Here is a 10,163-nt window from a genome sequence, read left to right on the forward strand (position 1 = left end):
TCTAAGCACCTTTCGGCTTCAGGGCAGGTGAAAGAACGGAGAAATCTGAGCCCAATGGCTTTATTACTTCTTTGTCTCTTCTGGCCGGGAGGCAGCTGCACGGTAAACATTTCTCCTTCCAGCCGGCGGAAGTCTAGCGAACCACTGCGTTTCGAGGGGCCTAGGGAACCAGGACAGCCTGGGCCAGACCGATAGGCTGTCCTGGTTCCCCCTGGCCGTCCCATAACACACTCCGGGTCTGGGCTTAGGGATCCAGATCCCCATCCCCAAACACACAGAGGGGCTCCTCCATTCACGTTTTTTACTAAAGCACCCACACAAGTTTCTGTGCAATGTACAAACACGAGCCGGCCCTGGGGCTACTGCCTTCTCTCTGAGGGGGGCGGGGCAGGAACCCAACTGATCGAGCCCCATCCGCCCCCATGCAAAGCCCAACCCCAAGATCCCAGGCAGCGACACAGCACCCCCTCTGGTCCCCTCCTGGCGCTGCTCCTCAGCAGGGGGTGCACTGGCGTTTGCCCCCTACAATGTTGAGTGAAAAAGGTTTCCCCTCCCCTGGGAGCATGGGGGATCCCCAGGTCTGAGAATTCCCCCTGGAAGCGACATTGCCCCCTAGTCATACCTCCCACTCTTCCAGGCCCTAGGGGACTCAAGGGGGGGAAACTGAGGCACAGAGAGGTGGAGTGACCTGGCCCAGGCCACTCGGCGAGGCAGTGCAGGGGCTGGCCCAACCCTGACAGTGAGGTGGGCTGAACTGGGGAGGGAGGAGCAGGAAGAAGGGTTGACCCCAGAGAGGGCCACACTTGAGGCGCCTGCCCAGGACAGAAGCTCCCCGAAGTAGGTTGTGAAACTTCCAGGTGCAGCTGGGGGGCCTACTGAAGACCCTCAGAAAACAGAGCCCACAGTCTCTGTCCTGGGGGATCTGTCACAGAGCAGCCACCAGCCAGGCTGTAGGTCAGTCCTCTGGCAGGCAATCCTTGGCACCGGTAGCCTTTGTCCATTGGTGTCAGCCCCGAGGGGGCCATGATGGGGGCCGCCCAATGTCCACTGTGATATTAGTGAAGAGCGGTTGCCGAGACACTTCCAAGACCTGGTACCGCACTGACCCGATGCCGTCCCGCTTCATGGTCAGCTTCGTGTTTTGAATCTTGGTAAACCTAGATAGGATGGAAGTGGGTCCAGATCAGGGCTCACCACCAAACCCAACAGAGATCACTGGGGCCAAGGGGCACGCCATCCTGGCTTCTTCCTGGGGTGACTCGGTTCTCTTTGTCGCCCCCTCCACCTGCCTGGAGCCCTTTGGCTCTTGCAACTACCCTCAAAAAAGAGATCTCACCCCCTTGAGTCCAGAATCACAACACCCTCACAAATCTTTCTCTCATCTCAGACCTAGACACAGGGCACCCCACAGGTACCTCAAATGCAACGTGTCCTGTATTGTATGCATCATCTTTACTCCTCACACCCATCATCTCTGTGCCATCTTCTCTGTTCCTCATCCTTTAGTCACTCCTTCACCATCTACTTATTGAGCAGTCCCCGTGTGCTAGGCGCGCTCTAAGCACCAGGGTCACAGCCATGAACAGGACAGCAAGGTCCTTCCTCTCGTGGCAAGTCTATTCCACTAAGGGAGACAAGTAACAGACAAGGAAGACATCAGCACGCTAAGGGAGACAGGAGAGGGAGACCAGGATGACTGCCGTGGAAGGGGTGCGTGCGGGCCATCAAGCTGACAGCAGAGGAAGAGCATTCCAGGCAGAGGTAACAGCACGTGCTGACCCTACACTGGAAATGGGAGTTTGCACAGCTAAGTGGCTCGAGCTTAATGGGCCAAGGGGAAAAACCAGAGTAAGATTAGCTGGGAGGTTAGAGCATGTATGGGCAGGCCTCTGTAAGTCAGAGGAAGCAGTTTTTTATTCTGTGGGTGAGAAGACACTGAGGGATTTTTCGCCCAGTTTGGGGGAGGGAGGGCCAGGGAACATGAACTCTAGAAGAGGGAAGACAGAAAACCGGCCGGGCAAGAGGACGGAGGCCTCACTAGGGCAGAGGTAAAGGGAAAAGTGGACCAGCTCAGATATGTTTGGGGGGTTGCACTGATGTGACCGGCTGATGGTCCGGACATGTAGGGTGAGGGAAAGAAGAATCCAGAACTCCTAGATCTGAGGCAAAAGCAACTAGGTAGATGAAACCAGCATTCACAGAGTTCCTTAAGCCAGAAACATCTCGCTATCATGCCACTCCCCCCGCCCAAGGCAGACATCACAACTGAGGATGGCACCTAGACACGCTATTCCTGAAACAGGACCATGGCCCCTGGCATGTGCTTCCAGAGCTCCTCCCACCCTCATCCCAACTGTTTCGATCCTCCCAGTCCTTCTGAGCTCTCCAGAGCCATCCCAACACTGAGCGCTCTCCCTCAGATGCCCCAAAGCACCTCTTCTCCCAGCCTCTCGTCCTTTCCCTGCTCACCATGGTTATCTGAACTGCTTTTTCATCAGCTCCCTGGATGCCTGGTGCGTCACGCTTCTGCCAAAGATCAACCCTCCATCAGTGCTGCCGCCTCCCTCCCCACTCTGACACACTGGCTTCAGAGCAGAACATCCCTACTGGTCCCGTGTGGGCACGGCAGTGTCACACCACATGCACCCGGGGCTCCGTCAACTCCTTTGGGCCTAGTCTGCTTCCTCCTGCTCCACCCGGCAGCTCTGCCAGCCCTTCACCTTCTTCAAACTCAAAGGGTGATCCTTCCAAACCCAAATCTGGTCCTGGCCCCTCCCCGCTGGAAACCCTTCCATGACTCGCCAGTGCCTCTGGGACAAAAGTGAAACTCCCAACCTGGGATCAGCAGAGACCTCCTCTCCTGTCACTCCCAGCCTTCAGACTGAAGAGTTTCAGACTCTCAGCGTATACAATGGACGTTCACATTCCAGACTCCTACACATATTATTCCTTTTATCCAGACTGGCCTCCTCCATCAGCCTGGTGAATATAGCACTGTGCCTAGGGTAGGTGTGTGACACATATTTGTAGAATGAATAACTCTTTTCAAACTCCAGTTTACCATCACCTCCTCCAGGAAGCCTCCCACCATCACTCCCTCTTCTGCTAAGACAGCACCTTGCCCTGATCGCCCTGTGCTGCCTCTGCCGGCCTCCCTGCCTAGAATGAACCCCACACGGGCTGTCCAGCCGGGACTGGGTCTGACTGCTCTGCACCCTCTCGCCCCCTGCCCCTACATTTCACATGCCCTCAGGCACTTCTCCCACCCAGCATCAGACACCAATGTTGCTTCCTCCTCAGAGACCAGCCGCCTACTCCAATCTCAGAGGGCTCAGCAATGATTTCCACTACCATCCCACATTGCTCGGGCCACCTCTGTTAGGTCCGCAGGCCCTGGAGCTGTACCCTGGGCCCGCTATCTCTCGTCCTATCTGTTCTGGCACAAGTGAGGTCTGCGAGGGCACCAAGAGGAATGCGAGCTACTCAGTGACGATCTGAGCCCTGCCTTTAAACTTCAGTCACTTCTAGGAATCAGGCCAGGGGCGAGAGCCAGGTGGGGAGAGGCTGAGCTGGGGACTGGGGAACAGGGATCGGGGTGGTGGGAGTCATCTCTAGAAGTCAAGGGTCGGGGACCTTGGGATCACCTCTGGGGATCAGTGGCACTGGGACGTCACCTCTACAGAGGAAGGGGCCGGGGCGGTTGGGGTCGAGGGCGCTGGGGGTCACCTTTGAGGGTTGGGCTCATTATGCTTGTCCCGGTCGTGCTTGATCATGCGGTAGCGGCCTATGCGGATGTCTGGGCGCGAGATCTTCATCCCAGCCAGGGAGATCCTGGGGACGGACACAGCCGGGCTGGAGCAGGCGCCAGGAAGGGCAAAGAGCCCCGCCCGGTCTGCGCCCACCCCCCCCACCTCAAGCACCCAGTCTATTCCCCACCCTGTCCCCACTCACCGGTTGAAGATGTCGTCATCCTCACCACCCCAACCCCAGTACTCGTTGGGGAAGCCATTGATTCTCAGGAACTGGGATTTATTCAGGCCCGACACACCTCCAAAGTAGCCGGCATAGGGCAGCCTAGGGCACGGAAGCAGGCATCAGTGAGGGGCCCCCGGGGATTCCAGACGGAGGCCCGGCAGCTAGGGGGCCACTGGGTCTGGGAACGATGGCCTGGGTGGGGTGGGGAGGCCTAGGGTCCACCTGAGAAGGGAGCCCTCACCGAAAGCCGAACTTGTCCATGGCAATGGCGAAGTGGCGAGGCTGGTCGCCACAGCGGTACAGGTTGCGGTCGTCCATGGGCACCAGGTCCACGTCACTGAAGATGAAGCAGTTGTAGGTGGCGTCCTCCTTCAGCGCCTCTAGGAAACCCACATTGAGCAGCTTGGCCCGGTTGAAGGTGTCCTCACCATGCTGGGGTTGGCGGAGGGGACAGGTCAGCTCTGGGCCTGAGACTCGGAGACACCTGCCACTTTACCACCGTCCAGAGTGGTCCCTGTGGGCCTAGTACTACCCCACCTGCCCCCACTGGGGCCCCCAGACTGTAGGGATCAAGGCCAGCTCTTTACCCTGGACCTGGCCTTGCAAGGCCTTTCAGGAATGGACTCCACCTGCTCTCTGGCCACTGCCCTCAGATGCTGAGGCCCAGCTGTACTACATTCCTCCACGACCCCAGAACATGCCAGACACTTTCTTGCCTCCAGGCCTCGGTGTTAGCAGTTCCCTCTGCCTGGAATGCTCTCCTTCTCTGCTTATCAAACTCATGTCTGGAAAGGCCTCTGTCACCAAGCCTCCCCGCCCCAGTATAATTACTCATTTCCTCCTGTGCGCTTCACTTATGCCAGGGTCCATTCCAACTGTTACAATTTAGAGCTCTCCTTTCATTCATTCCTTCAAACATGCCACGTGGCCCTGTCCTTGGTGCCAGGCGTCTTCTCTCTGCTGGTGCAGATCCTAGAGATGACTGGCCCTGACCACAGTTTCCCTACTGAGCACGTCACAGAGTGAGATGAACAAAAAATGCCCCCAAATGACCAGCATCTAAGATGCAGGGACCACGAGGACTGAGCCACTGAGCCTCAGCCACCTGTCCCCTCTGGCTCATGTAGATCCTCATCTAACTCCCTGGGCAGCCTCTGGGACCAGGACGGGACCAGGCTCAATTCACTTGTCTCCCCAACAAAATGATAAGCACAGTGAGCCTGGGATCCCCCGAGAAATGAGCTGCGGGACGAGGTCTCCTTGAGGCCAGCCTCCTGGCCATGTAGCCCCAAGTTCCAAATTCTGGCCAGAGCAAGGAGGGTTCCATGGAAGGAGCTGGCTGGCCCCTGAGCCCCCTGATCCAACCCATGATCTCCAGGCTGGAGCCAAAGAGGCTCCTGGTCTCCAAGTGGGACCTTCTGGAAGGAGAGGAGGAGTAGCCCCTCCTCTTCACCAGCCAGCCTGGGCCCGAGGGGGTGGGAGCTGCTCCCCTGGACCCTGAACGGCCCAGCCCCACCTGCTCTCTTTTCTCCTTGCCCTGAACCTTCCCACCAGCCCTTGGAGCAACTGTCCATTTTCTCCTGGCTCACTGGCACTCCTTTCTAACCTCACTCACCACCCCAGAGCCCTAGGTTTCTCCCACAGGGCTCATAAACATGCTTATTTCTCTCCCATCCAAAGAAAGCCCTCCCTCTAGCCACCACCCTACCTTTTGCCTTCCCTTCTCAGCAGAGGGGTTTTTTTTTGATCGAGAGTTGTCTCCAATTGGCTACTTGCATTTTGTCAAATCTGATTCCTTCTGCAACCCACTGCAATCTGCTTCCGCCCCCACCAGGCCCCTGAAATGGCTCTCGCTGGGCCCACCTTGTTGCTAAATCCACTGGACGCTTCTTGGTCTACATCCTTCCTTACTCCCCCAGCAGCGCTCATGCAGCTGCCACGCTCTTTTTTTTTTTTTTTTTTTTTTTTTTTTTTTTTTTTTTTTAATCTTCCCGGACCGGGGCACGAACCTGTGTTCCCTGCATCGGCAGGCAGACTCTCAACCACTGCGCCACCAGGAAGCCCCACGTTCCCTTCTTGGCGCTTATTCCTGGGCTCCTGGGACACCAAGCTCTCCTGGGTCTCCTCAAACCTTTCTGGCCAACCCGCGTGGCCTGTGTGTTCTCTCTTTCTCCACCCATTCCCTTATGTTCTGGCTTTCTCCTCTCAGCTCCCAGGCCCCCTGGGCAGGCTGACATTGCTGGTTTTAGGGACCATCCTCTGTGTACTGGTGGCTCACGGATCCCTCTCCACCTCAGACCTCACTCCCAGGTCGATTCATTTGTCCAACTGCCTGCTGAACATTCCTCTTATACTCCCCCAGGCGCTTAAATTCATCACATGCGAAAAAGGATTCAGAGTCGCACTCTCCCCCAGACCTGGCCTAGATCCTATGTTCCCATCTCATTCAGAGGCACAGGCATCCACACTGCCAACAGTCAAGACAGAAACCCTCGAGATGTCCCGGCCTCCCTTTCCTTACTCTCTGCTACTTGTGTCACATCTCTCCCCTCACCCACACGACTCCTGCCCGACTCGTATGCACGTTCACCACCTCCTTCCTGAACATCGTAGCGTCTTCCCAACCGGGCCCCCTGCCTCCAGGCTCCCCTTCCATCCCACTGTCCACAAGCAATCAGAGCAATCTTTTTAATAAGCACACATACACATTACTTCCTCATTAAAACCTCATAATGGTGCCCCATCACTTTCAGGCTAGAATCCAACTGTTTAAGATGCCTCCTAAGACCCTTCTGGATTTGCCCTCCACTAGCTCTTCCAACCTCATCTCTGTTACCCACCCTACATGTTGGACCCCACCCCTCAGTGGACAGTTCCCGAACACATGAGACCAGTTCTCTCGTTGGGGCCTGGGGCCTCCAGGTCCCTCTACATAAAATGCTTGCCTCCTCCGGTCCCTCCGCCAGCTGATGCCTGAACATCCCTCAAGACCCATCTCGATCGTCGCTTTCCCGCCCCAGGGCTGGACCAGGCCCTTTGGTGGTCCCACTGCCTGCTGCTCCAACTCCAGCCACACACCACTGTCCTGGAGTCTAAAGGGATCCAAGTTCAAGTCTGGGAATTCTCTGTGGGGAGGAGGGCCTCTATCAGATCCTCTCCAGGTTCCAGCGGCCAGCCCCAGCCAGGCCCGTGGCAGGGCTCAGAGCCTGAGCTGAATTCCTGGATCTCAGCTGTGCTCAGCACTTGGCCCTAAGGCAGACCTGATCCCTCTTTCAGGTCTAACTCTCCCACTGCTCGGGGCCCTCCATATCTCATAACCAGCATACCCTAAGCCACCACCCCCATGGATGGGGCCTATCACGGGTAGACAATGGCGCTCACCCCCTATCGAGGCCACGCACACACCTGGCAGTGCGCACACCACCATTAACACATGTGCACTCCCCTGGACGCACATACAAACCTGCCTACACACGCAATGACACACGTGCCCCCACACGTACGCACACGTGTCCGCACAACCACTGGCAGACAAGCAGCCACGCATGCCCCCAACACTGTGGCTGCACCAGCAGGCATGTGGGCCCCTCACCCACGGGTGCTCATAGGTTCCCTGGTGGCTGGTGGCCAGCCTGGGGGCCGCAGGCAACACACCTGGTTGATGACATAGATGCCGTAGCGCAGCCGCTGTCGCCTAAGGATGGGGTGCAGATAGTGGAGCCAGTAGCGTAGGTGGTGCTCCCGGTGTCGGAAGGGGATGATGACCGCCACCGTCTGGGCTGGCGTGCAGTCGGGCGGTGTATAGCGGCCGCCCAGGAGCACGCCTGGGTTCTCCCTCTGCACCCGCTCCAGGGGCATGGGTGAGGTGAACTCAATCAGCAGTCGGCCCACTGCAGGCAGGACGGTGGCAGGAATCAGGTCTTCATCAGAACCCAGAAACACCAGCCCTCTCCCTCCGCCTGGGGTGGGCAAGGGAACCCCAGGAACAGCCCTCTGACAACACACCCAGACCCTTGGCACCCCCGTGGGTCAAGACTCCACTCCCCCAGTCCCCTGCCCACCCCTAGAGACAAGCCCCACCCTGTAGGCTCACCAAGACCAGGCGGCGAGTCAGGACAGGGTGGCAGGACAGGAGCCGTGGGGCCTGGCCGGGCGCTGGGAGCCTCGGGGAGCCCGGAGCTGGGGGCAGTGGCGTTGGGCCGAGAGCAGTTGGTGCTGCTGCTGGCAGCTGGGTGGAGGGCACGGGCGGGGCCTCGTGCACTGAAGCGGCTGAAGAAGGCCAAGTGCTGGGCGTAGACGTCAAAGTAGAGGATGACGGCCACGAGAAAGTGTAGCAGGCAGAGTAGGAGCACGGCCTTGCAGACGCGCTCCAGCGTCCCCCCGAGCAGTCTGCTCATCCCGCAGGCGGCCACCGGCCCGCCCAATGGGCCCGGGCATCCGGCTGCTGGCCTGAGCCGGGTAGGAGAGAAACAGACCCACGAGGTCAGGGCCGGAGGGGCTAGGCCACCCACCCTCCTGCGCACCGCTCACATTCTTAGACCCGCATCCTCACACTTACCTGCTCACACCCTTCAACTTACATTCTACCTGCAAATACACACAGTCCCTGGCAACTCACTACTCCCACCACATCGTCACACAATGCCTTCCTTCCTCATCCTCATTGACACTCATAAGCACAGCCTCACCCACCCTCACACTCAGGTACGTGCCCTTATTGCCCGACTTCACACACACCCTATGGATTCCCAAGAACGTGGACATGTGACCTCTAGTTCACGCTGGCTCATACCTGAACAAGGAAACACGTTTACGTATAGACCCACATGTGTTCTCTGTGCCCCAGAGAACAAACGCCCCACAGGCCAGCATCCTCAACCCAGGACTCCTGGTCTGGGGGAGAGAGACCATTTACTGAGCACTTACCATGCAAGAGCACTTTGTACTCAAGACTTCATTTAGTCCTCTGGGGAACATGGGGGACAGTGGTTTGGTTGGACAGGTTCCGGTGGCAAGCAAGCCAGGCCATCTGGGACCAGGCTGCGAAGTGGCCCTCACCATCCAGGTGGCCCAAATTTGAACAAGATGTTTATGGGATCCCTTCCCTCTGGAGCAAGAGGTCAAAATACAGAGTGGGGCATCAGACACACCTCCCATAAGACCTCAAGGATTGGGATGAACTCTCTGGGGCCTGCCCAGCACTGCTGGTTCTGATTCCCAGAAAGGGGAACGCTTGGGCCCTGGAGACAGCATGTTAGGAGAGGGTCTTGCCTGGGCCATGGCTCTAACTGTGGGTCCGACACAGCAGCAACACTTCTGGGGGGCACTCCTGGCAGTGCTTCAGAGAGCAGAGTGAGTCTCACTCAGATACATAGCATCACACAACCACACAGACACCCGCAGTCCCAGCTACAGTCACCTGCACTCAGATACACACAGAACTACATATAGAGTCACAGACACGCCTGGGTGACAGTAACAGCAACACAACGAGTCACGCACTCACAAACAAAGCCGCTGCTCCTGGACTTACAGAGTCACACAGACGGGCTCCCGGGCAGTTCACAACACCCGGACCCACGTGCAAATACTCCCACCCCTCCCTCCGGGGCAGGGGTTCTGGGTCAGGCTGCCAGGCTGCGAGGTGCGTTTGGGCGGGGTTGTAAGGCTGAGTGGCCTGAACACGTGGCACCCCGAGACCTGGAGGCAGCGAAGATAGGGTGGGTGTGGAGCCTGGCGGGGAGGGGGCTTGGAGGAGAGGATGTGGGGTAGGGGCAGAGGAAAGGGAGCGAGGAGCGCCTCCCCACGCCACGAGGCCAGGGTGAGCGAGGACAATAAGGGAGGCTGGCTGGGAGCGGGCAGAGGAGCCCGAGGGGGGCGAGGAGACTCGAGGGATGGGGGTAGGGTGGGGTGACGCCAGGCCGGGGTCCGGCCGCTAGCGACTCTCACCGGGTCCTGGGCGGGGATCTCGGGGCCGCGCTCGGGGCACCCCTCGCGGGGCCGGGTCTAGAACCTCGGGGCCCCAGACTGGGGGCCGCGCGCGACCCCCTCTCACCCGGCTCTCGGGGCTCAGCAGGGGGCGCCGCTCCGGCTCCGGCTGGATTCCGGGCTCCGGCGGCTGCGAACGGCTCCGTCCCCCATTGCCCGGCCCCGCCGCCTTCCGCCTCCCCGGTCAGCGGCCCCAGCGG

The 10,163-nt window shown here is 58.6% G+C and overlaps 1 protein-coding gene across 4 annotated transcripts; it reads right to left on the reverse strand.

Moving 5' to 3' along the window:
- Positions 1–44: 44 nt before the first annotated feature.
- B4GALT2 (beta-1,4-galactosyltransferase 2) lies at positions 45–10,163 on the reverse strand. Of its 4 annotated transcripts, none has more exons than XM_024760381.1 (8): positions 9,925–9,946; positions 8,902–9,082; positions 8,069–8,424; positions 7,630–7,865; positions 4,217–4,407; positions 3,952–4,074; positions 3,727–3,831; positions 45–1,157 (listed from the first exon to the last, which is right to left on the reverse strand). In XM_024760381.1, the coding sequence occupies exons 3-8, from the start codon at positions 8,370–8,372 to the stop codon at positions 1,007–1,009; spliced, it is 1,110 nt and encodes a 369-aa protein (XP_024616149.1). In that variant the 5' UTR covers positions 8,373–8,424; positions 8,902–9,082; positions 9,925–9,946; the 3' UTR covers positions 45–1,006. The 4 variants fall into 4 exon arrangements, 3 of the variants coding, with proteins under 3 accessions (XP_024616149.1, XP_024616148.1, XP_024616150.1); XR_003005293.1 differs by lacking the exons at positions 8,902–9,082; positions 9,925–9,946 and adding exons at positions 1,416–1,624; positions 10,031–10,131 and having other exon boundaries at positions 1,070–1,157; XM_024760380.1 differs by lacking the exons at positions 8,902–9,082; positions 9,925–9,946 and adding an exon at positions 10,031–10,163.

This window comes from Neophocaena asiaeorientalis, unplaced genomic scaffold, assembly GCF_003031525.2.
Source record: "Neophocaena asiaeorientalis asiaeorientalis breed wild unplaced genomic scaffold, Neophocaena_asiaeorientalis_V1.1 scaffold761, whole genome shotgun sequence".
NCBI lineage: Eukaryota > Metazoa > Chordata > Mammalia > Artiodactyla > Phocoenidae > Neophocaena > Neophocaena asiaeorientalis.

Bases quoted from the DNA above. Each gene is read 5' to 3' on its own strand.
- B4GALT2 (XM_024760380.1), bottom strand. From the start codon at position 8,372: ATGAGCAGACTGCTCGGGGGGACGCTGGAGCGCGTCTGCAAGGCCGTG. The intron at 7,866-8,068 runs GTGAGCCTACAG...TCCTGCCTGCAG, and splicing joins TGACTCGCCGCCTGGTCTTG to TGGGCCGACTGCTGATTGAG. The intron at 3,832-3,951 runs GTGAGTGGGGAC...GTCCGTCCCCAG, and splicing joins GATGACGACATCTTCAACCG to GATCTCCCTGGCTGGGATGA.